The sequence below is a fragment of the Phaethon lepturus genome, unplaced genomic scaffold (assembly GCF_000687285.1).
Source record: "Phaethon lepturus isolate BGI_N335 unplaced genomic scaffold, ASM68728v1 scaffold4046, whole genome shotgun sequence".
Taxonomy (NCBI): domain Eukaryota; kingdom Metazoa; phylum Chordata; class Aves; order Phaethontiformes; family Phaethontidae; genus Phaethon; species Phaethon lepturus.
Window position 1 is genome coordinate 43,411 of NW_010544205.1, and position 27,160 is coordinate 70,570.

The following is a 27,160-nucleotide window of genomic DNA, read 5'->3' on the forward strand; positions in this document are numbered from 1 at the left end:
CTGTTTCAGAGGCGAGATGAGGTCTCTTCCCAAAAGTTTCCTTTGGGAAAAGAAAAGTTGAGCGGTCTATTAGCTGCATGGCTTTTCTGAAACTGCTTTTAAAAGAATTCAGGAAAAGGTGAGCCCATGCTCTCTTCTGACCCTCTTGCTGTATTTATCTAAATATGAGGCAGCATTTGCTGTGTTTACTCTGCAGCCAAGAAACATAGGTCAGAAAAGCTGCCTCCTCCGTGCTTGTCTGATGCCATTCGCAGCCAAAGGGCCTGAAGGTGTCCTCTCAGCATAGTCTGGGTTTTACCACTGCTGTCCAGAATGTCGTAAACCATCACTCTTGATGGCAATGCCTTCAAAATAAAGCAAGAAGCAGCTTTTTGCCCTAAGAGTGGAAAAAGTCACCATAGATCGGGTCACCCGTGGTAGTTGCATCTCCATAGGCTGCTGATGGAGGCAGAACGAGAACCTGAGGCTGCTGCTGGCAGCTGCCTGAGCCCTGCCTGCTGGAGGACCTTGCAGCAACAGATGCAGGAAAGGGAGATTGAGGGCAGAAGGCACGAGCATTTGGGAGCGAAAGGCTGGAGGAAGGGGTTCATAGGAAAGGGTGTTAGCTGGCTCTCTGTGGTTGGAGTTGCTTTATATAACTTCCCGCCCCGCCTCTATTACTAAAACTAGACTAAAACCAGCGGTGATAACTTAATAATTCACGCTCCTTTGTGTTTTCTGATAAGTATATAATAAAAGGGCATGAAAAGATGCAATTTTGTATAGTCTTCAAGATATGGGGAAATACCTTTTTCTAGAAATACCATGTGGGTTGGATGAAGTGCTAATAAAATAATCTAACTACAAAAATCCTCTCGATGTTTTTTTGCCTTGTGTCTAGAAGGTTGCCAGTACTGTCTGTTAACCTTTGCCTAGTTTTCTGAATGAAGTAAAAATACAAACTTCTTAACTCCCCCCCCCAAAAAAAAACCTAGAAACAAACAAGCTGAAATGTGTTTGGGTTTTTTTAATCCCTTAAGGTTGCCCTTATTTCTTAATAAATGTCCGATTTCCTGATAGTCATATATTATTATGGAAAGACTTGAGCCAGGTTTTTATTATAAGCCCAGTGTATTGGTGACCATACTCAGTTTCAGCTTTGCTAAAGGCCTATTAGAGTGTTTTCTCTGTAACTTCTATTACTATCATTATCTATCTTTTAAGCATAGGTAAGTTATAAGGCTCTTGACTAGTATTGCAAAACTTTAACATATGTTGCTGTAATACCAGCTTGTTCCTGTAGAATACCAGCTTTTTGTCCTTTGAAATAGAATTTTAAATTTAAATCATCTGTCAGAAGCTAATAATGAACACTGCTTACTTTGTAATAGGCATGCTGTTCCAAAAAGGGTATAGAAATATCCTTTTCTTCTTAAGTAAGACATCAAAAGATTTTTAACAACTTAGCTTCCCAAAACAGCAGAGTGCTTATCACGTAAATAAGAAAGATAGCACTTAGTATTAATGCGTTTTAAAGGCTGTCAGAATGATTAAGCATTTGTATCTTGAACTGCCCCAGACCAGGAAATTTTGTGGCATAGCAGTATTACTAATGAAATTAAAAAAATACGGAACCGGGAAGACTAGCTTATATGAAGGTCACAACATGACACAGAGTGAACATCGTATAAAATTAGGGTGGTATTGCATTAATTAATAGAAGGCCAGACTCAGATTTGTGTTCTTTTAGTGCTGGAGCAGCCTACCTTGCAACAGCCTGGACCGCTTTCTCTTTCTACCACTAGAGAGGTAGCAGGCTAAAAGTATCTGCTACTTTCTCATATAAATGTTAGCAATTTTATTCTTACATAATAACATTTTCCAGAGTCTTGCTGTTGTGACAGCATTGTGTCTCTTCTTGCAACTTCAACTTTTTCTGACACTGTATGCCTCAAATTACGAAGCTGTATTAGTCTGAAAAACGGGCAGCCGTGACTGTGAGGTGACCTTGGCTTGCGAGAAAGGAAGAAAGGCATGAGCTGGGGGGGTGCCCACGCCATGTGCGTTGTGCTTGGCAGTCTCCAGCTTCGAGGGCATCCCTGCTGCTCTTGCCTGGTAGATGCTGGTGCTACACCTTCCTGCTGGAGTGGGGCTTGGAGAGCTGGGAAGGGCCTCGGCATTGCTTACAGCCATCAGAGATGGCCATCGCTAAGACTTTGGGCAAAACATAGGTGGGTCTCACCAAGGAGATACAGGCTTTGTGATTAAAACTATTCCTTTTCCTTAAACGGCGAGTTTACATTTTAAAAGATTATTTGAAGCAGTCCCTGCTTATTTTATCTGGGCAGACTGATTCCGTGTGATAGGCTTCATGAAAACATTGGGTAGGAAATTTTTTTTTTTACAAACATCCTTTTATACGTTATTATATAAACATATATAAAGTGAGATTTCCTTTTTGTTGAATGGTACGGTGCTGTACTGACTCCTTAGCAGGAAGGATGTACTTCTGGGTGTTTCTAATTTGTATTCTCCTTTATTTCTTTGTGTGTGTTTTTAAAAAGACTTCGAAGCCACTTACAAGATAAAAAACAAGCTTAACTTCTGTGCTGTATTGGAGCTACGTAGAAATTCGTTACCACTAAACTAGTCTTGAGGTTTCCTGTTTGCAGTTGTTCTGCAACGCAAGATACGAGGCGCCTGAGTGTAACTGGAGTTGTATTAGAGATTGGGATATCAGATACATTGTGGGGCCGAGAGAAGCAAACATTGCTTACAAGCTGTCAGAGGCATCCGGCTGAAGAAACGAAACCCCAAACCTCGCCACATTGTGCCCTGAAACAATGGCAGACGGTACAGAGGGAAGAGGGTGTGAGGTGTGTGGGGGCAGGCTGTTGGGTAGCATCAAGATGAAGTTACTTAGCTAGTGCAGTTCTAAATTAGTGGTTAATTAACACTGATCCTTCACTTTTTTGAAGATATACAGCCCGCTTATTTAGCAAGAAGCGTCATCTAAAAAACAGCACGCTTGTGGTGCCTGTGGAAGTGGGCTGTGGCAGGGCAGTCCCTCCTGCGGCGCATGGGCCGCGGCATCTCCGATGTCATTAACCGTTCCACTGGGCTGTATCGCCCTCGCAGTTCTATCTATAATTACTGTTTGTTTGGTTTTGTTCCATAAATTTTGGAAAAACCATTTTGTTCCACTTGGTTCCAAGTGACTCATGAGAAAACCGAGTACTTCTGCACCTAAGAACAAATGTCTTGGGACGCCCCAGAAAGGCTCATGGTGTCTGCTGAGCTTGCCTTTGAAATCGCTCCTGAGTCTGGGCCTGCCTGGCCCTGGTGGTTAATCTGTCCAGCATGGGTGCAGGCTTGGGTGGGTGGGTAGACCTAAATCAGGAGCTCAAATGAAGTGAAAAATGTACAGAAAAAATAGTTTGTTCATGTCTATCTTCCTTAAAACCCTTCTAATAAGTACTAATTGCACATCTTTAATGCTGGTGGGCTGTATGGGTTTTTTGGGGGGTCCTTTGTCTCTCTCCTTTATTTTTCTTTAGGATTAGAGTTCATCTGACTGCTTGGTGCTGTTATGAAGGATGTCCAATTTATGCTTTCAAATTAGTGGCACAACTGTAACTTTCCAGAACTTCTTCATTGCTCCAAATTTTCCTCAGAGTTGGTGTTAAAACCATAAAAGTTTTGTGGATGGTTCTGCTATCTTGGGGTGCATTTGAAGTGTTTAATTGTTCTTACTATTTTTATACCCTAGTTAATGACAGAGAAGAAAATGGTTGTCACTGTAAAATAATCCCATAGTGAAGAAAACTTAAACTTTTTTTCCTTCCATCACATGCAGGAAACTTAATGTTCTGCCTAATTCTGTACTTACTCTGTTGCTAATATTTAATTTATTCCAGACACAGTTTAATAACTTCTTATAGTTCTTAATGGGCTGAGCGGCGCTTCTTTTTATACCCTCAGTTTGCATTTCCTGACTCAAGCTTGTTGCTATCAGTTTTTCCTGTTTCAAAGAAAGGACCAGAGAAGGGGGACACAGAAAACCTTTAGAGCTTTTTACCTCACTTTTTTAAATGGGATATTCTTTTAACCATATAATTTTCATAAATTATGTGAAACCTTCTTTCATAAATGCTAAATTGTGAGGGTAGGTTAGGAAATGTACGTTAGGAAACATTCCTCCTTCGCAGTGGATGCATTTATGTCTTTGTTCACATTTTATTCTTTACAGCTTCCACTCATCCTTGCTTTCAGCTTTGGAAAACTGACCCTGCTAAAGTGCCGACAGTGGCTTCTATTGATTCTGACTGTGTCTTCAGTTTGAACATCAAAGTAAATTAGATAAAAACCACTTATACTTACTCAGCTATCACTTTTAGTTCAGTAGTCAATGCATCCTAATGAGACCTAATAGCGAAATACTCCAAATTAATTGTCAAACTTCTGTTAAAACAGTGAGCAATTTTAGGGAGCCCAGATATGTGGGGTTTTTTTCTGCTCGGGTATCGGTTTGACACCTCAGAACTGCATAGCCAGATGATGAGTGTTTGGTTGCTACAGCTATTTAGTTAACTTTTTTTAAAAGAGGGAGGGATTTTTTGGTGCAGTGACCTGTTTCCAAAGAAATGTGCCCCTTGGGATGGGTTGACACACATTATATGCAGTATTAAAGTGTTAAAACTGCAGAAGCAGTTAGACAAGATGGCCTTTATGTGATTCATCTCCATTTGTCTGAGCACCAGCAAGTAACCCATCTAACAAAGCATGGAATGGGTTTCACTGGTTTTAACAAAAGGCAATGATTTGCCATAATTTGGGATGGCTTGTTTACTCCTTTTATACCTCTGCATTTTGAGATTTTCTTGTAGCAATCATCAGAAATACAGTGTTTTGCTTGGTTTAAGTTAACTTTGGCCTTTGCATGGAGGAGATGATATTTTACTGTTTTTTCAAACATACATAATTTAAGTGTCAAAAATGCTGTGTTCTACTGGAAATAGCTAAAAGTATGTCCCAAAGGCTTATCCTTTTTCACAAGTTATCATTTGAATTCATATTTCTGTTCTTTTTAATGTCTTCTGAGTGCTGTCTTTAAGTTTGGTGCTTTACTGATCCCCAAGTGAAACAACCTCAAACGTAGAGATGCACTTTTTTGAAATTTTTCTATGTCAAAACTATTCATCCAGGCTTATTTAAAAAATAAAAAAACCTAACCACACATGCACCAAAGAAAACAGCTGTAAGTGAAAACAAAGCTTCAAACCTCCTGAAACAGTAGGCAGGATAACCAAAGATTGCATCTTCATAAATAAGAAAGTTCTAGACTTAGAGCTTAGTGTACTTAGAGTACTTAGTGTACTTCAGATGAAGTGATCTAATACAAGTTATTTTATTAATTACAGAATACAGTAAGCACATCTGATTACTATGAAAGAGGTCTTGATGGAAAGAGACTTTTTTTTTTCTGTAGCTGTGTTACCTCAGAGGACCAAATATTGCCTATTTGCTGTAGCTTATGAAAGATTAACCAAGTGGACACCAGATAGCAGGCTCATCAGCAACATGTGCTGCAGGGTTCAAAACCCATTTCGATTTTCAGAGTTTGGGGGCAGGAGAAGGAGACTTAGCTCAGCCTTCAAATCTTAGAGGGAAATTGTGAGATGTCATTAGTTATCTTTTCATTCTCTCAAGACAATTAACTAAATATTGTATAGTAATTATGTCTTATGTAATACTGTATAGCAATTATGTGTTTTATGCACATCAGTGTCATGTAAAAGCCTCCGTATCAATTTAGTACATTTCTTTCAGTGTGTCTTAGGAGGACATCCAATTCCAGAACAGTCTGTTATATCAATTGTCACTTGCTATTAATGGAATTTTTGCTTGTTCCCTTGGTGAGGGATTAAATTTCAAGCATTACTGTCAGTCATTTTCAGCCATGTTTTTCTTTTTTGCAAAATAAATTGCAAACGGGGAGAGCAACTGCTTCTTTTCTCAATGCGTCTTTAAAGCTCAACCATACCTCCTGTTTGCACTATCCTAACTAACTGTATCCCTCACGTAACCCTGAGCCTGCCTCCTGAAGGCAAGAAGAGATGCTCCTTTTCTGCCCACTGGGCCAGGGTGTTAAACTAGTGGGAGCGTTAACTTCTATCAGTCTACAGGAGAAGATTCCAGTTCAGGTGGGATGCTGGAATGGGTCCTTTCTTACTTTCTCATTGTGGGAGAAACACACAAGAGGGGGAATAATCTGGGCCTGGTAAAAGGAAATTAGGTCTGTGTGACAATTATATATAGTTTGCTATTTAATATAACATCAACTGAGCAAATATTTCACATGAAAAGTCCCTAATAGATGTAAAAGTTTGTGGGAGCAAATTCTCTTAAGTCCCTCTACATTGAAGTTTCTGTAATCTCGAATGTTGTTTGCATGGTTCAGTTTTAAGCATTGGTTCAAAATGGCACAAGTGGTTTTTTTTGTTTTTTTTTTTTCTCTGCCATTGATAAATTATTGTATCGTTGATAGTTTATTTGACGTAAGCTTTTCCTTTCTGGACTTTCTTCTGATAAAGCCTATATAGGAGCTACGGTACTAGACATTCTCCTGATGTCTGCCTTTGTTCTGCCTTAGGGTTAGCTAACGTTCCTCACCTGTCTGAGCAGGCATTCAGTACAGTCTTCTTATGACGGACTTTACCTTGGCTGGGTTTTTGTTCACTGCCTTCCTAGCCTGGGAGATTTCTCAGTTTTTCCCCTCTCTCCCATGTGTGTGTTTGGTGTTGGAACATTTCCACCTGTGCTTCTGCAAGCAGGGCAGCTGCCACTGAAGACAGGACTCCTCTCCTAACAAAAATTAAATTGGAGGGGAGAAACAAGTGTCTGAAAATACTTGAGCTCAATCTAAACTAATTAGTTGTAACATGTCATCAAATACAACATTGGTAAAATAAATTAGTTTACTAGCACTGCTAGTAATGAAAGAAATGCTGGCTTAAATGGGGTTGGAAGTGTGCATTGGTCACATAGTTAATCTAAGAATTACCTTTTGAAGGTCTGTGTTGTGGAGGTTTGTTTTTTTGCTTGCGTAGTGTGATGTCTGTGTTTTTGGTCTTCTTGTTGTTTTTGTTCTAGTAACTGCAGTTGGAAGCTGGATTGCCATAAAACTAAAGCAAATGACTGCTTGATACAGTAAACTAAAAAACAGGGCCATAGGTACGCTTTAAGTGAAACAATCTTGTACTGAGAAATGGCTGTGTTGCATTTCATAAATTTACAGTTCCTTGTGTAGGTATCTCAAAGCTTTTCACTGGTGCTTTTTAAAGTGGGGGATGTTATCCTATTGGGTGTGAGACGACTGTACTTCAGCGCTAGGATTTTTGAGCATTTTTGAGAGGAACATTCCAGAAGGTTGTACATTCTTAGTAATGGATTTTCATTTCTTGATGTGAAGGAGTCTTGTGACAACATTAGAACCTATGGGGACTCTGGTAGTTTTTGTTGTGCAGTCTGTAAGCAGTATACTAAAGACATTTTATGTTTTGAGTGCATGTCAAGTTTTTATGGGGCACTCAAATGCTTTGTAAGGTTGTGTTATTGTTTTTTCCTTACGTTTTCCCCCAAATCTAGTTATGTCGTTTGCTTCTAATCTTTTGTTTGGCACACAGCTGTTTTGCAAAAATGTTTTAAAGCTATTAATTCTGCAGCCCCCTTCTGAGGAACAGGTGTGTCATTCACATACAAGGCGATCTTAGCTCTGCAAACGTCACAGGAAGAACCTTATTGTCCTTGGTGGAGCCAGTCTAGTGATGTATCCAGAATAAAGTAATTTTTCGTACTTTAATACTAGTTCCCCACATTTAAAACGAACAAAAAAACCCCCCACCAAACAAAAAAAACCCCAAAACCCAAACCCAACCAAACACACCCGGTGTATCCAGAATAAAGTAATTTTTCATACTTTAATACTAGTTCCCCACATTTAAAATGAACAAAAAAACCCCCAAAACCCAAACCCAACCAAACACACCCCCTGCCTCCCACCCCAACTCAAAAAGCAACCCTACCAGCACAACAAGCTCCTCCACACACATGCATACAGCTTTAAAGAGACAAATATTTAGCTGCAATTATATGATGTATTTTGACTCATCATAAATCCTTTCCCCACTAGGGTAGGAATGCTTGTGCCATTAAGCATTCAGGAAAAGCTGGAGTACTTCATTGACTTGGGTTCTTGCGTGACTGTGCCACTTGAGAAGTTTGGCTTCCCTACCCTTCTGCCCACATTGCATCATGCAAGGGCTCTGCTTGTGAAATGACATTGTTTCTCAGGCAGAGTGGCAGCATTACGCGTCAGCAATAACTACAGTTGTAGAAATCTGGTAACCTGGGGCTCCCTGTCCTGAGTGAATTTCAGAGGACTGTATAGTTGATGTCGTCAGCCCGGATGTGTGGTCCCTTCCTGTGCTTCCGTCCTTGCCCAACACATTGGGGAAACACTTGGTGACTCTTACAACAGGGGCCAATTCTTTTTTTTTCTTTTTTTTTTTTTTTTTTGCTTCAGAGGGATAGGAAGGGTTTAATAGTTTTTCATCAGTCACTAGTCAAATATTATTCCTAATGTAAATGTTAATATACTGTAATATTGATACATAATTTTAACTTGCCAGTGTTGTGAAAATAATCTTTTTTAGAAGTGGAGCCTGTGTGGTGGCAACACCAGCCAGCTGCATTGATAGTGTCCTATTTCTTCATGTTCTCCATGCCCCCAGGAATAGTAAAATTGACCATTTTACAATTGCAGAGATCAAATAAACTGATCTAAATTGGAGAGAGAATTATATTGACAACACCAGCCTCCTGAACATGCTTGATTGCAGTCCCCCTGTGGCTACATCAGCTTATCGACCTGTAGGCTATCTGTCCATTTTATGTGAGTCAAAAACCAGGGCGGTTTATTGGAGACTGCGGTCCAAAGCCCAGGCTGTCCTATGCAATTGTCAGACGGGATTATTATTTTAGGGAGAGAAAAAGTTGTTGAACAGTATAGTGAGTTATTTCTTGTAAAATCATCAGTTCCACCTGCATAAGTCACAGCCTGTTTGAACTGTGAGGGTTGTGTTTCTTCTCAATTGTTCAAAACATCGTAACTTCTTTTTGAATTCATCTTGGGGATCTCGGTTACACAAACTCACATTTGAATAATGTTTTAATTGTTTTAATTGTTGTGTGTTTCTTAGTGTTTTCTAATTGGGAAATGAGAACTGTTGATTTCGGCTTCAGATTTTCAGGGGTGACGGTGCTGGTGCTTTCCAGAGCTTTGCTGTCAAATAGTTCAGCAATCATAGCTCGACCCTGTAAGATGCTCTCCTGGAAACAAAATGACAATAAGAGAAGGCTATTAAATTATAATAGAGTCCATTATTGGACTATGATTATAGGTTAACTTTAAATAAGGAAAACACTTCTTTTTCTTCGAAGAGTAGACTGCTGGGCTGTCTAGCATGTAGTTTTCACAGCTTACACTGTAGCTGAAGGGATAAAGTGAGTGTGCATGTGTTTACAGACTGCAGAAGGAACCCTTTCTGAATATAGGTGATGTAACTCACATGCTGAACAGAATTTCTGAATGCAAGTTGAGGCTTTTTCTAATTACCCTTCTGTCACATAAAATATTAGGTATCAGAGTTCATAGGGTTGTAAGCTGCTAAGAACTAGGCAACAAAATCAAATCATGTTAAAAAGATCCTTGGACATTAAGTTTGAAGTACTCTTGGACCCGTTTCTACTAATTTGAATATTAAAGGAAATCTACAACTTGTACTTTAAAAAAAAAAAATCTGCTACATTGATTTTTCAAATATATTCTTACTTCCCATTCTCTCCCGTCCTCCTCTGCTTCTCCTCCCCCAGCACCCCAAAAAACCCAGCAGTGATTAGAAAAATTGAGCTAACTTCTCAGAAATTTCTACAAAGAATTTAGAGGATAAAATCAACATGGTTTGGTTGGCATTATAATATGTTTGAATGTCACTGGTGCTGGCATGGGACTTCAGTCTTCCTTGCACACTATTGTGCTCCCTCACGTTGTTCTCAGTAATTACTGGGATGCGTAGGAAAATGTGGAGGCACGCAGCTGCCTTGATGAAGCTGACAAATAGCTTTGGAAAAGATTGTTCTTGTTACAGGTAAGTAAAAAAAGGACAACTCCTTCAGTCTTAACAGAAATCTGGCTAAGTTTCGGATAGGGAAGTAATGAAATGCAATCAAGGGAAGCGCAGTGAGTACTCTTCAACTGATTCATGCTTGGCACAGGACTGTGGTGAGCTGGGATCTTCCCAGGAGCGAAGGCTTCTCCTAAAATGCAGTCTTGTGCTGCCTTGTACAAAACATTGTGAACAAAGGCTTACTAAAGACGGTATCCTCTTCTTGATGGCAGATTTCCCTGCTGAGTTACATTACTTCTTGAAGGATTTTTAACTTCCCACCCAAAAAAAAAAAAAAAGATGGATCACTTTGTTTAAACGCAGAAAAACTTACAAATAATATGTTAGTATGAGGTTAAGGAACTAGGGCAGAAGGAAAAGATATTTTTGGAATGCTGCTATTTTTTTTTTCCCTCAAATTAGAACTTTGAATGCCAGGTGTGGGATAGTTTTATAATGCTATATGCAAAAACTAAATGGGTTTTATAAACTAGCTTTTGTTAATGTATATCTGAATAATATTTTATATATATTCAGAGGAAACAAATGTAATACATTATGACTAGAATTTACGTGTCATATTTTAGTGGCAGAAAAAGCAAGAAAGCTCAGTGTGACGACTTATTTTTAAAAGAGGGGTTGCAGTCTATGAGGGTTTTTCTCTGTATGGCTTTCTCATTTTTCCCTACCATTTTCTTGTTTATTTTTGAAGAACTTAAAGAAAAAACTGAGTAAGAATTACATGATGTAATTTACTGATGAGCATGTTCTAATATTTTGTTGCAGAAGGACTCCATGAAAGATGACAGAAGAAGTTATTGTTATTGCGAAGTGGGATTACACTGCACAGCAGGACCAAGAACTTGACATCAAGAAAAATGAGCGTCTTTGGCTATTAGATGATTCCAAGACATGGTGGAGGGTAAGAAACGCGGCCAACAAAACGGGATATGTGCCATCAAATTACGTGGAGCGAAAGAACAGCTTGAAGAAAGGTTCTCTGGTTAAAAATCTAAAAGACACATTAGGTAAGTCATTTTGTATTTTGGAAGAAATTTAATAAACTTGTTGGATTTCAGAAGGAGAATGTATTGTGCATGTGAATATTTTTTTTTTAACGTCCTTGTTTGGAGTTTCTTAATCCTTAGTTTAAGGTGGCATGGTGGATGATTGAGGGAAGGAGGGAGATGAGGGTAGGTGGGGAAATCATGTGGAAAAATCTGTAACAGGTTTTGTCCTCTTGCATTCAGGAGAATAAGATTTTGTTTTTGTTGCCGTTTGGCTGAGGTGGTGCATTTTTAGTGGCTGAAGAACTGTGTTTTCATTGAGATACCAACTGCTGAATCCTCTCCTCTCATGCCAGGTCCTCTCACTCAGAAAGATGTAAATTGGATTGTTCAGCATAGCTATCATAGCAAAGCTAAATCACTGGGATTATACGAAGTGTCTGTATGCAATGTCAGGGGTTAAGTTTCTGTGGTCTGAGATGTTCCTTTTGCTTCCAAGTCCTTAATACGTACTCTGTTTTATACTTGCACATAAATTCTTCACAACAGCGTAACATTCATATAAAATAATATACCTTTGAAAAACTTTGAGTGTTTGAAGAAATGTATTTGGCAGTCAGGTGAAACGATTTTTTTTCCTATATTTTTGAATGATTTTGAGTCATTAAAAATGACTGATTAAATTACTGAAAAATGGCTTTGCATATGGCTAGAAAAGTTTAAACATAGTAATAAGCGATCGTTTTACATAGAGGCCAAAAAAACCCCCCTACTAGTGGCATTTTAGGATGTGATGAAAAAACCAGAAACAGATACGCACCTGGAGGTGTTTTGAGGTTATTTTTTGCTTGTGTTTTGGTTTTTGCCTGTATTTTGTGAAGTCTTACATAGGGGAAACTTACTCTGTTGCAGTTTGCTGTAGCAAATACTGACTTTTCAACAGAAAAATTAGAATTTAGGATTGAACTTGTTAGAAAGCAAAAAGGTACACTTAAAAATAATATGGCAATAGCTTATGTAGGTTTATTGCAGGTGTCCTGTGCTAGTGTTGTGTCTTAACAGGTTGGGTTTCTCAGTCACTTCTTTGTTGCTGTGTCCTCCATTGCTGAGCCGCCATAAAATACATGGAAATTGAGGGCTACAGGACAGGCAGCAGGCAAACAAGGTTGTCACAAAATTTACCATGGTAATATTTAAAACCATAGGCCTTTCTACAGCTGGTCTTGCAATATACTCATTACACTGCCAGCAAATGTGCTTATGCCTTTTCAAAGACTTGTATGAAGAATAAGCTCTAACATCAATTAACTAGTTAAAATCAAAATCCCAGTTGTGACTCTAAGCTCCTTTTTTATGGATTTATGTTGGTTCAAATATATATTGTCTAAAAGCTCCTTTGTGAAAGCATTGCATTTCTGTTGTGATAATATCTCAAGTGTTTGTGTAAAATATGGACAGTATTTACTTAATGTAAATAAACACATTTTTCTTCATATCCAACCGAAATGCATTTATGTGAAGGAATAGAGACGTGTGTTAGCATATATGCATGTTTACCTCTTTGATCTTAAAAAAGCTGTGTGCTGCAGGGTGCTGTGCTTCACTTCACTATGGTGGCTACTGATGAAACTCTGTGAGAACAAACCTCGGCGGTTTCATGGCTGACCCTTCGCTAGTGTCGCATCTTCCACACCTCAGCCCTTTGCATGCACGTGCACGAGTTTTTGAGTTCTGAAGGACCGTTATTGCAATCTACTGATTCCTCTGTACCTTTTTGAATAGCTTTTTCTGGGCATTGTTCAGCCGAGGCAGAAAATACCATGTGGCGGAGGCTAGCTTTTGCTTTTGCAGTGACCACGTGTACCTGCTAAACATACAGAGTGCAAAGCACCTCTCGTGCTCTTTTGTGCTTATACGTCCTGTGACAATAAGAAACTGCCTAAGCCATACCTAACCCATAGATTGGTTCAGGATATTCTCAACACCCCTGAAAAAAAGTTGATGCTTAGAGTATTCTTTTTTTATAGTTTAAGGGCTGTGAATTGCTTAGCATAATGAAACTTTTGTCTGTGCTGTACAATTTTCTTTTTACCTTTCCTGAATTGGAGTCCTCAACTAAACTATAGTCTTTAAGCCTTGCTTGTCTTGCTGTACAGTAATTTCCCATTCAGAACAAGGAGAGCATGTGTCCTTCCTCAGAGGATTCTTTGTTCTGGGCAACCATTAAGAATGCACTTATTTTTTTAAACAAAGGCTTGCAAATTGCAAGTCTGATGCTTGATCTAGTGAAACAGCTTTTGAAAGTTTTGCTGAGCCCAGTGAAACAAGTTCTTAAGTTTTCTCCATAGAAATATGTCTAATGTCTCATCAAACATGCCTCTCCTAAGATCACAAGAAAATTCACATTAAAATACCCGCAAACCCATCACAGATGGGAATGGCAGTCATTAGTATTAGTCCTTAAACCAAATCTGTTTCCAACTTTGATCTTAAAGCTATTACCAAACTATCAGGTACTGAACTTTAAAAAAAAAAAAAAAAAAAAAAAAAAAAAAAAAAAAAATTACTCGAAAGTTTTGGAAAATCAAAAAAAAAAAAAAAAAAAAAAAAAAAAAAATCAATAATTACTCGTAAGTCTTGTGAAATCTCAGGAGAGAAACAGCAGCCTCTTAGCTGCTTCCAGTGACAAGGCTACCAGGCTTTAAGGAGAGGGACCCTCCTAGGTGGGTTCCTGGACCCACCTTTTATACTTGTGGCTCTCCAGCAAACGGTTGCACTTTTCCCTGCCTCTTTCTTAATCAATTACATTTCCTTGTGTTTGAACATATTTCATCTGAAAGCATTGTTATTGCACAAATGATGTAGTATGTTGTCTATGTGATTGCCCGTAGCTATCTGCCACTCTTCTGCTTATCCACAGCAATTATCAGTGCTTGATTTATACTTCCTTCCAGATATTCAATAAATATGAAAAGTGCCAGCCATAGTACAAATTGTGGCAGACCCCATAAGAGCTATTACTGTTTAATAAATAGTCCCCATAGTTGGCTGTTGAAGATGTATCATCTAAATAGTTCTTAATCCATGTAGTCTGTTAATGAAAGTTTATGGCACCAGTTAATACACTGGTGTCTCGTACGTAAAAGCCAAATACACCACGAAAGTTTACTATGTTTATGAAGTTGCCTTTATCAGGAAAACTTTAAATCTCATCAGAGAATGAAGTCATGCCTGTTTGATGCTGAAAACTAATTTTCCCAGAACTCTGTTGATTGTCATTAATTGAATCTCAGCCCTTGAATACTTTATTAATAGAACCCCATGAGGTGTAGCGTTGTTTGGCTTGAGGTTGGTAGAACGTTAATGGGCATGTGAGTACTTAGGACATGCAGCTTGATGGTTTGAAACATCAGCCTGTTTGCAGCAGTGTCTTAAGGCTTCTGGAATTTCCATTGTATTTCAGCGTTTTTGGAAAAGGAACATCAGCAAATAAAATGTGTTCAGAGCCAACTCTTTTAAATGTATTGGGTGCATATTAAAATGCTGATTAATACTTGTTTAGTATATGTTCATTAGATATTAGATCAGTTACTTGCAGACTTCAAACCAGCTCACTTCAAATCTCAGATGGCCCCCAGTAATTTCTGAAGTGATACTTTTGGATCATCCTACATCTTTTTACAAAACAATAGCCTTTTCTGCACCATTTACTTTTTCTTTCCCCTTCTAAGGGCTTACTCCATTCACATAGTATCTTCTTTTAGTTCTGTCATCAGGGGATTTTTCCAAAACTTGTAGCTTTCATTAAGTGACTTGGAGACATTTCAAGGCTTGTAATTTTTCTGCTGATGGCTGTCTGTTTTTATCATTTTTCTGTTTGTTGTATGTTACTTCTGTGTTCTTAAATCTCTTTCTTGAGTGAACTCTAATGGATACGTAGCTACAACGGCTCAGTTTTAATTATGGAAATGTAGCATATAGACCACCTATTAAGTATTTTAAATGATTGGTCTTCTCATTCCCCTTTTTGTCTTGACTGGGTGATACTGAGAATAAAAAGTTAATGGCAATTTAGCCATTTCAAATTACTGTATTCTGTTTGCTCATATTGAATGAAATCTGGTAATTATTACTATTCTTAAGGCAAAAGCCAGCTTCCAGGCCTATGATTAAAATTTCATCTTCATTCATCATAATTAAGTTTAATACAGTTTCTTTCTACAGTATTTCTTTTGTGGGGAGGGCATTTTTTTTATACGTTTTGATTAAGTTGTACTAAGTAAGAGACCTCCAGCATGCATCTTCCAAAGTGTAATTTTCTGTAATATAATTCCTCCATGCGCTGGGGGTGGGAAGGAATTCCCATACCCATTTGGACGGAGCGCCAGCACCATTCCCAGAGCTGCCTCTTGAGCATGGCTCCACAGGTTTCCCCTTCTGCAGCAAAGATGATCTCTACACTTGCTGGCTCATCTCTGTCGTGTCAAACAGAAACCTTATCTGAAGGAAGCAAAAATAATTAAGAAGTCAGTTGTTTGTGTAAGCAAAATAAAACTTCTGCATTTTTTCCATCCCTTTGCGAGTCATTTTCCTGGCAACAGCGCAACTCCCCAGGCAGCAGCATGCCACGGGTGACTGATGCGTGTGATCCAGCAGCAGGGTGCCATTTTCATGGGAATCCATGATTTTCTGAATGTTACTGCTTTTGCTTCACAACCAGCACTGCATATTAGGGATTTGTTAAAAGTGTCTGGTCTTGCTCCCTTTGTGAACAACCACATGAGAAACCTTGAAGACATTTCCACGTGGTTGTTGGTGTGTGTTTTTGAACAGATGCCTTGCAGAAGAAAGGTTTATTAAAAGGTGTTAAAAGAGAGATTTGGACACCAAGAATAGAGGAAATGTGTTTGCAAAATGCATAGGAACAATAGAAACACTGGAGATGAGTGTTGGCAATGATGGCAAATAACAGTAATCTTGAAAACATTTCACAGAGCTGTTTAAGTTGCACGAGAGACTTTGCATGACTTCTTTATTAAGCATAAGTAGTAAGTCAGCAAAACACTTCAGTAACTTTTTAGGTTTAATTCACTCAATCTGCCAGATTTTCACGTGGAAAGTAAGAATTGCCAGGTGAGATGTAAAGTACAGAAACCAGTTCTTACTTGCATCAGTATCCCTGGTACATTATTTCAGCAGTGTTGTGAGTGTCCAGGAGTATTTCCTGTGTTTGTCAGCCTCCACAGCGGATACTTGGGTCAACCTGTAGACCTGTGCAGCAGTTCCCAAGTGCTATATATACTGTTGCTTCCAGGAATCAACAGTTTTACATCTCTCCCCTTCTCCCCTGCTTATTTTTATATGCAAAGGGTTTCTTCACATTTATAACTTCACGTTTTCCCATTTGAGAGCTACTTAGTGCCGCCTTCATTGTGCCTTTCTGGAAATTGCTGGGGAAGTTAGCTCTTTTTTCTTTAGACAGTCCCTGTTTAGTAACAAGCAAAAATGTGGAATAGGTCATCTTTTAATGCAGTGTTTTCTTTAACATTGGAAAACACTGTTGATTAAGAGGTTTGGTGTACTTCCTTTTTAGATACAAATATTTCAACTCAAATTTAAACTCTTATCATATTTCTGCATAAAATGTTCATGAAATCTTATTCTCCAAATAAGTCATCATACCTTAACTGCTAGTGCGTGGGTTAGTGGTCTTTATTTTTTGTTTCGGTTTTGAGATTTTTTTTCTTTTTAAAAATATCTTAGCGGCCCACCTCGGTAGTTCTGATGTGGTACGTCTGGTAAATTTAATTGTACAAGGTGGTATTTTGACATTCATCAAATCACTTCTTAATCTTGTCTTGAGTACTGAAGTTTGATAATTTCATTATAACTAATACGGTTAATATCAGATAACTAATACTGTTTACTACTTAAGCCTTTCACTGGTGAAAGTTACTTATGTGACTCTAATTGTTGTGGTTTTTAACTGAACTTTTTCCAGTTCTTCAGCACTAGTTTTTAAAAGTGTAATCATGAGAAGCATACACAGTATTTCTGGGACAGTCGTAGCTATAAATTGAATCTTCTGTACTCTTTGCTTGATGAATTTGTGTTTATCAGTGAACTGCCTTAGCTGTATTAGCTGCAGGATCACAGAAAACACATTAAATGGGTAATATGACCAAGTACTAGTTTGAAAATATTTCTATTAGTTCTTAATTAGTTTTTTCAATTTTAGTATTTTTCTGGACACTGTGTGGGTGTAAAATTTACTACAGAATGAAAGAATGGTGGAAATAAGAATAAACATAGTACAATTTTATAATAAGTACATGGTTGTATAGCACAGCCTCTTAAGCCTTATAGAGCTCATGTTAATAAAAACAGAGCTGCCTTGTAAGACAAACAGAAGTTATTTTAATCTCTTCAGAACTTTGAGTTCCTGATGTTGTTAGACTTCCTTGTCACAGACCTATAAGAAATGCTAGTCTTTCTACTCAAGAGCAGGCATTTAGTAAATTTGATTAAAAAAAAAAAAAGTAACCAACCAACCTTAAGAACTTTCTACAGTTATGTAGCTACTTGCCATATTATTTATCATATGTAAGACTACTAAAAGGGAACGATGGGAAGTCTTTCATTTAGCCCAAAGTCTCTAGTTGAAATTAGCAGTAAAATCCCCTTGTAGGAATTCAACACAAATAAGAGTATTTTTTCTGTGTCACTTTATGCTGCTTTGAAGCTTTCTAGCTTGTCAGTAAGTGTGGGCGTGATGGTACTGTCCGTCTGTCATGTCTCTTAGAAGACTGGATGAGGGTAAGTCATCTGTATTGGCACTTTTAAGCAGTCAATATAGAGGAATTTAAGCTCATCTTTATGGAGAAGAAGTAGTTGAAGTTTTTATATACAACACAAATTCTTGCTCAGTTTCCTAGAGCCTGTGTGTTAAAATAGCATATTCCATGGTTGAATTTGTTTAGCAAAAGCACTTTCTCTGCTGCACTACAGCCTGCTTTTTAGTTGCATTACTCAAAGTAAGCATGTTTTTTTGTGGGGCAGCGTGGCAACAGTGGTGATCCTTCACTGGTTATGAAACTGAAGAACATGGTTTTGTGGTAGTGAGAGAAGCTGATGGGGACTCTGTTTAGGTGTGGTGTCTTTGGTGGTTTGAATTAAAAAAAAAAAGCTGGAACAATTGCATTTCTCCCATCTTCACAGTAATAACAGATCAGTCTGATTGCATGGATTACTGTTGTTAGGTGCTGAGAAAGGAGAAATGGGAGGTGCTCACAATGATTTCAAAATGCAGGGAAGAGATTTCTTCCATTCCCACCTAGAGCATGTGGAGTTAGGAGACTGCAGTGCTGGTACCACTTGGGGTGGTAGCAGGTGACTTGTATAATAAGGAATTCAAATGCTTTGCTACTTTCTGTAAACATATCTGCCTCATGATCATCATCAAAACCTAGACATGGCTTAAGCATCTATTTTCAGTTCACTGATGATCTTTGAAGATCTAGAGACATACTTAGTAGCAGTAGCTCTGCATATGGAAAATGATACCAGAAAATATTGCTGATATGATAGGGTCTGCTGTCTCGCTGTTAATTTGATATATACATAATGGCAGAAGAATATATTCCTTTTGAATTAGTGTTACTATTGTGCATGTTAAAATAGTTACCCAAAATGCAAAGCAAATGTACAAATTTATGGCTACAGACCTATTGTATGCCCGTAAAAATTTAAGTAACGCTATGCGTATCAACTATGTCCAGTGAAAGTAGCATTAAAGGAATTGAAGTCTCTGGTTTGTGGAACTAAAATCAGACTTTCTAAAAAATACCATGTTATAATTTCTAAAGGAACATGTGCTGAAGAAGAAAAAAAAAAAAAATCTGAAATTCCAGAGCAGACTAATGAAAATTAAAAACAAAACAAAACAAAAAACAAACAAACAAAAAAACCACCCACAACCAAAACAAAATAAAACACAAACTTCATGCTTTTTTTGTTACCTGCAACAAAAAGACTTGAAAGCAAAGAAAATTGGTAACTATTCTGGAGAACTCAAGTTACAGAGTAATACTTCTTTTACTGCTTGATAAAAGACTTTCATTGCAGGATGTATGCATCAGGCCCTTTATCCGATCTGAGGTGAAAAGCCAAAAGCAGCCGTGAAAGCACAACCTGCAGCTTGTTGCCGTGCCCCCGAGCTCCAGTGCTGGCTGGTGATGGGAGCCAAAGTTTGCTCTTTTTTTCAGTTGACGGCTGCATGTATTGTATTCTGCTGAAAGTTTGTCTTACGTGAATTATTTTTCAGGGTGGATTATTTAAAGGATTTGCTACTTCAGGAGTTTGAAACAAACATATAATAGAAAGAAACCATGACGTGTCCTCGCTTTCAGCAGATTTTTCAAATATGTTGGTTGCAGTGAAATGTTGCAAGGCTGAAAGTGTAAAGAAATCTTGCTGGTTTCAGTCCATGTTGAGTGAATAAATTTGTTCTTTGTATTGTATTATAAGTCTCATGTACGAGGTACTTTTCCCCCCTCCCCATGCAGACTGCGTGTGTGTGCTTGGAGGTACAATTTGACATTTACAGATTGCAGAACGAGCCTTTATTTTAGACATAATTATGTTCTGAGAAGATAAAAGGATTGCTTAACTCAGCATGGCTGCGTGTACTGGTGTCTTTGGTGGTATTACTTCCCTCGACTGTCGCCTTCGAGGACCCTTGGTTTTGCCCCTCTCTAAGCCACTTATGTTTCAAGATGTAACCGTGTTTGGCCTTAGAGCAAGCCCAAAAATTAGGTCCCAGGGTAGTTTCATCGTTCCCTATTAGAATCACCCCATTGCCGGTGGCTCTTCCTACACCCTGTTCCAGCTATGGAGGCAGAGCCTTTTTCTCTCTTAGCCTTAAAAGTTTGTGTCTGAACCCTCAACTCTTTTGATGTTTCATTTTTTTCATAGAATAAAATCCTTTAAGCAATCTGCTAATTATGTCTCCTCTTTGAGGCAGTGAAAATAGCAAATGTTGTGTTTTTTTTCCAAGTAGTGTCTGGTACTGGATTTCTTGCGTTCGGATTGTGTGTTTGACGCCTTTGGAAAACTCTGTCCACATAATCCCTGTAGTGCATCTTTCATTTTAACCTCTTGCTCTGAAATGCTCTGGGTACAGGAAACTCATTATCTGGTAATGGAATTTGAATGTACCTTTCTTGATAACAGATAGGCATGTTTAACAGAGTCTAAATTACGAGAATTAGTGCAGTAGTTGTTTTTAATACAGTTGTTGAGCGATTTCTTTATGGAAGCTTCCATACCAAATAGTGTTTGATGTATGGGAAACTTTGACATTACTTTTTCCTGTGTTTGAAAAAAAAACATAGTGAGTGATAAAGCAGCCTGGTTGTTGAAATGTCAGAATTTCACTCTGACATTTAAAGAAGAGTTTCCATTTTCTGATTTGTTCTAGTGCAGTTTTTATATTGAGCTCCTTAAAGAAGATACAAAAAGTCCTTAATAGAGCTGTAAGGCTTTGTTTCTGTAGCACAAATGCAATTGAAGATTTCTGGAATTTATAGCAGCATTGTTTAAAGAGTGCTATTGATGGAGATGTTTCTTCTAAAATACTCTCTGTCCCATATGGATCTTGGCCTTTTGAGTGTTTGGTTGGAAACTGGACGTGTAGGTGGAGGGGGAGGAGAAGGGGTGGGAGGTTGCAGACTGAAAATGGACAAAAAAGTTTGGTTTTTCTTTCTACATAACAGAAGAAACTTCAGTCTGCTGAATTCCTTTTTAATAAAGAAGGAAAGAAAAGTTAATTTAAAATTATAAAAATAATAACATAAAGATAATGAATGTCTAATCTGGACATTCCAGCTGTCAAGAAGTTATGTGTCTATCTCTGTACTGGGTGAATGAATGACTTAATTTACATCAGTTTATGTTTTTTCTTAAGGATTTTCCTTAAAAGATAATTACTTCTTTCCTAATGTATTTTTTTTGTTTTGAAAAATACACTGCATACTTTGCATACTTAATAACTGTATGCATTAATCTGCAGTATAATTCTGAGCCTTAGTATTAGGAGATGAATAACTTATTGGTAAACAGAAAAGGATCTTTTTTAACTGCATATGTGTGAAGTCAGATAGAATTGCAATTCTATTAAAATGCACAAGAAAAATCATTATTTTAGGTATCTTAAATAAAAATTGGCTAACATGTTAAATAAATGTTATCTCTAAATAAAAATGGATTTTGATAAACTTGCTTGTTTCTGATGCATCTAACACAAAATACATGATTAGTAAATTTAATGAGAATTTCTGGTCACCTTGTCTTTGAAGATTTTTAGAACTAGGAGAGCTGTTGTGTAAAATTGGTTTTATGTTTGGGGGAACTGAGACATATTTCTATCTCAGCTGAAATTGATTTCTTAACTTTTTTATGTCACGAAACTTAACAGAAATTATTTTTAAAATATTTTTTGTAACTCTTTCAGGGATGGCTATTATTAAGTATTTGAACAAGCTCTTGCTCTAGGTATTTACACTGGGAGTTCTTCTAGGTAATTTGTTTGATTTTTCTTAAATTCAGCCTCAAACTGATTTTGCTTGAATGTTTCAGCTGTTTAATGGCAGTTGTCTTAATAGATTATAATGTAAAATTTTTCAGCTCTGGAGTGCTTTGTTTCAATTTGAATTATAATGGGCTTATTTTTAAAGAAGAAAAACATTATTTAAAAAATCTGATTAAAATGAAAATATTTTCATTAAAAATGTACTGTACTTACGCTCTTTGTGGCAGCTTTTATGATCTTTTTTTTAACCATAAAGCAAGTAATACCGTTTAAAGCATTGTAGTCTAGAAGGATGGTACACAAATTGAGATGCATTAAAATTTGTATGAAAAATTTTACAAGTAACTGCTCTTTTTTTTTTTAATTCAGAGAAGAATGGCCAGTAATGTAAAGAAATTTCAGTTACTGGGTAATTTGTAATGCCAATGAAAATATCCTTTTTATATTTTTTCCCATAAATAAATTGTCAAATACTCATTCATGTTATGTTTAAACCCATGCTTGGACAGCCCACATGAAAGTTGTGGCAGCGTGGGTAAGCTTTAAGGCAAAAGCTGAAGGAATTGTCTCACAGAATTTTCCCTCTTTTTTTCCTCCTCTTTTCAGTACCTTTTGTTTTTATATATTGGTCAGTTTGATCCCAAATAGCGGCCAACGCAAGGGCTGAAGCTGAGCATCGTGCTGAAAGGCGTCGCCGTCGAGCGCAGACTGGGAAGCTGGGCAAGGGTGCTCTCGCGTGCAAGGAGGAGCCCCGCAAACCACGACCCCGGCTCTGCGGCCGGTGGGGCCAAGGGGCACCGCAAGGCTCCTGCTGACCCGGCATTGCACTCATCTCGCTAAAATCACGCCAGTTAGTCAGCTTTTGACAGAGCTGTGCATCCCGGCTTGATTTTTGGGTACTAACCTGATTACAGAGCAAGTCTCTTCAGGGAAGTCATGGCAGGTTTGGGCACCTTGGGGGCTGCTGGGGAGCCAGGAGGTAGGAAGGCAAGCATCCTCACTAGCCCTGCCTGCCTTTCCATGTGAGCGGAGCATCATGTTCCTCTTTCTGGAGGGTTTACAAAGTAAAAACATCTAAAAATTTAGTTTAGAGAGACAATAATGAAATATACCATTTTTTACCCGTCTTTGGTTTTGACTGTACATAAGTGGGCTTTTAATTCAGCTTTAGTATCAGTTCCTGTGTTTTGACTTGGTCATAGAGCATAATTTAGGTTTTTAATTGAGAAAAAGCTTGTTGTAGTTGTGAAGAGATTATAAAAGAAAGTAGATAGCAGTGTTTGATGTACTATTAATTCAAGATATCTATTTGATGACCCTTACCATACTTGAGTTAATTTTTTGCTGATTTACAGCTTTGTAATAATATATAATAACTAGTGGAAAACTAATTTCAAACATAAAAGGTTGAATACATGACACAAAAATCAGTTCTGACTTGTTATGAAAAAGGATCAATTAAGATATGTAAACATAGCAATAAAATATGTAAAACCTTGATTTTTCTAGTTGACAGGGTGAGAGGGAAGGTAACAGTGTTACTCAGAAACATATGTTGTTATATTTCCAGCTGTATTTTTAGATTTAAAACTAGCTACTCCAAAAGTGATACAGGGTATTTGAAGGACACCATTAAGTACAAAACTAGTCCCTTAAAGAGGAAGTAGTTTCCAAGAACTCGGTTTTATTGAGACACTTCTGTTGTTGGTTGTTGCAGTGGTTTTTATAGTTTAAAGGTTATTTAATAACTGTGAATCTGATTTTATGCACAGGTAAGCTACAGAAAATATTTTTGCTCATGATTTATGCATTAAAATCAGGGAAAGTTTTAGAAAAGATACGTTGGGAGAATAGAAATAAGGGTAGATTTAGACTCGGTATAAGGAAGAAATTTTTCACAAGAAGGGTGGTGAAACACTGGCACAGGTTGCCGAGAGAGGGGGTAGATGCCTCATCCCTGGCAACATTCCAGGTCAGGTTGGATGGGGATGTGAGCAACCTGCTCTAGTTGAAGAGTGCCCTGCTCATTGCAGGGGGGGTTGGACTAGATGGCCTTTACAGGCTCCTTCCAACCCAAACCATTCTATGATTCTATGAATGCAGTTGACACTAGTTTTACCTGCCAACTATTTTTTTCAGAAATTGGGTTTGGGTATTGACTGACTGACCTTTTTTTGTATAGAGGATGGAAGAATGGAGAAGTAGTCATCTGAGGTATCAAGTAAACTTAAAATTCCTTTGGAAAAGAAATGCAACTGTATTTAGTCTATTTAAAATTAAGCTAAATACGAGATGTAATAAATTTAGGGAATGATCTTGGGAGGGGCATGCTAGGCAATTTGACTGCAAATATCTTCAGTATTTTGTGCATGTTATTCTTAAATAGAACTTAATAAAATGAATGTGAGTACCGATAAGCCTGTGGAGATGCATTATACAGCCACGTCAGTGAATCTGTTCTTTCATGTCTGGGGATGAGCAAAAGCAGTTAAAATATAATATGTGGTCGCTCACCATTTTCAGGCAAGGACACCAGCTCGCAGGAGCATGAAAAGACTCATCAAATAAGTCTTCCTAAAATTAGGAAAAGATATCTGTTCTGTAAATGGGCTTTTTCTAGTAAAGGTAGTATGTAATATAAGCCATAATTAGCAAATGGAATATTAATCTTTACTAGTGGCAAAAAAATCCTTTTCTATACAAGTTTTGTGTATGTATTTGATAAAGTATGTATTAGGATAAAGTTTTAAAGATAACTAAACTTATTTATCCTAAGCACCAATTTACATGAAGATTGTAGCTATGCAGCCTTGTTTTCATGCCTTCCCTGAAGGCAGGAGGAGAGAGAAATCCTTCTTCTGGTTTTAGCAGGAGAAAGCTGGGCAGTCGAGGCATCTGTGCTGTCTGCCAGGCGGCCAGACTTTGGGCTGGGAGCGTGGCCAGCATGGTAGAAGACATAGATAAGGGTAGGGCAATGAGCATACCGCAGCGTCAGGCCAAAGGGGAGTGACCAGAAGGAAACTCCACCAGTGTGAGGGTTAGGGTTGGGGGGAGCTCAAGACATTTCCTGGAGGAGCTTCAGGAGCATGAGGTGGGAGTGGAATGGCTGGAAGTGCTGCGGGGAGAGGGCATTGGAGATGCGAGCTGGAGGACCTACGGGTGCAATGGGAAGGTGGTCTTCGGGACAAGCTGGTAATGAAAGGGTGCAAAGCTGAGGCTTGCACAATGGAGACTTGAGAGACAGGAAGCAAATTCATAGGAAACTGGTCTTCCTTCGTACTGCTGCTTGCAAAACAAGCTATTTAGATGTGCAACTGAGTGAGGAAAGGAAGAGGGCATGAAGTAATGTGGGAGGCATGTTTCTGAGTCTCCCTAGGACTAAGCTTGGGGCCAAAGCGTTCCTTTCACTGCAGAGAGGAGGAGTATTTGCAGTGGATCCTTTCTCTGGAAATTACACCAACCAGGTTTTTTTTCTCTCAGTAATACATCCACCTAAAAATTAAACCTACTCACCTCACTTGGCAACTTGTTAGTAAGAATGAGAATGACCTAGTTTAGCGTGGGTCAGCTGTAAAGTGTGAACAATGTTATTTCCTATGAGATGCCATAATATAAAAAAGGCTTTCTGCTGCTTTGCAATGCTTTTGCTCCCACTCTTTTCCCCTCACTTGAAAGCTGATCCATTGCTTTAGGTTTCTCCTTACGAAAACTAGTTGTATTACAAAGGATTATGGCTTCAGGTGAACTGTAACCAATGAGTCAGAATGGGAAAATATAGTTGTATTTCACTAGTAGATAAGTTTTCATTAAAACAAAGTCAACAAAAATGCCAAAATTATGACTGCAATCACAAGTATATTTGACTCTTCCAAATGTGACTCCCAAAGTTCTTGAATGTTTTTCCATGTAAGGAACTTCCATTTCATTTCCATGAAATTCCTTACATGGGTTTCATTCCATTCAGACATAAGGATATGGATACAAATAGTAATAAGTGAACATTTCTGTTAGTAGCAAGTAATGGCAGTGTTTACTCTTCCAGAGATGACTCATGTAAATTGTACGTTTTTAATGGAGTTGTGATTTTTGTCATAGATGTATACAAAGTTTATGATCATCCTAACTTTATTCTTGCTTAGCTATGACCAGCCGTCCTAGAAAAATATATTTTTAGACTTGTTTCCTAAGGAAATGAAGCTTACACTAGTCATGCTGTCACAGTCAGCTGTCATCGTCCGTCCATCTGTCCACCCTTGATAATTCAGCCAATTTTAAGCAAACTTGACAGACTGGCAGAGATGAACTAACAAGTTTTCTCCAACTCAGTGCCTGGGAGGGTCATTGCTGGTGTCCCTCACTAGAGGAGAAGCCAGAGCAATCCCAGCTCTTTGATCAGTCCAGGCAGGGCTGAAAGGCAGCGGGGCACCTGACACCGTGCTTGGCTGCCCAGCCCAGCGAAGGGAGGGAGGGGAGATGGAGTATACTTTGAGGGCTCCTTGGAGATTGCAGTGGGGGGCTGGAGGTATGAGAAGGACCTGGGGATGCGAAGGCAGTCATACGGTAATGGGGCTTACTGTGGATCCTGTTAGGAGATGGGGAAGGCAGACAAGGAGTAGTGTGGCAGGAGGTGTAAGGAGAAAAACAGGAACATATTTCCTTCATTCTGCTCATGGAACAACTTGTTTCCTCTTATGCGTCATAGACGTGGTTATGAATGTTGTAACCTCACAGAAAAAATGAGTGTTAGATAATGTTGTGCATGCCCTTCACTGCGCTTGGCTGCAGACGGGTCTTTGCATAGTTAGTTAACTTGGTCAAACCGGGTGGAAACACAATCTTTGGTGCACATTGCTGCTATTACAAAAGGCAAATCATTACCATTCAATGAGCCTTAAAAAGTTTGGTTACAGTAAACATTAAGCTTAAACTGAAGAGCTCCAACTGCCTTTATTGATAAAGATAAAAAGTGAAGTTTCTGATGCTACCCCCCCACGCCACCCCATGTTGTTATGGTTTGTGTTGAAAGGGGAGGATAGAAAGGAACATTGAAAATGTCAGATGCAGCATTGGAAGGTTTGTGGAAAAATATGCAACTTACAAAACTCCAAGTGAAAGTGCTTGGATGATAACCTTTTGCTAAGTGTTTAGTCACCTTTATCAGACTTCAGGATTTTTTTTTTTGTTGAGAAATCTGCTTCTTTCACCTATTTATCAGCAGCTTTTTCTCTAGATACTTCAGTTTATGGCATTCTTTTATCACACAACATCGCCATATATCAGTTATCTCTGTGCTTTGGTTTTCAACTAGTTTTCTTCTGGCCAGCTACTTCATCATCTGCTGGGTTTTTTTGTTGTATTAG

At 38.3% G+C, this 27,160-nt stretch overlaps 1 protein-coding gene across 1 annotated transcript in view; it reads left to right on the top strand.

The window, feature by feature from the left end:
* NCK2 (NCK adaptor protein 2) overlaps nt 1–27,160 on the top strand; it is a 52,041-nt gene that overhangs the window by 10,955 nt on the left and 13,926 nt on the right. The window contains exon 2 of the mRNA XM_010288606.1: nt 10,992–11,233. Coding sequence (XP_010286908.1) covers nt 11,008–11,233 — 226 coding nt within the window. The 5' untranslated portion in view covers nt 10,992–11,007. The remainder of the gene's footprint in view (nt 1–10,991; nt 11,234–27,160) is intronic.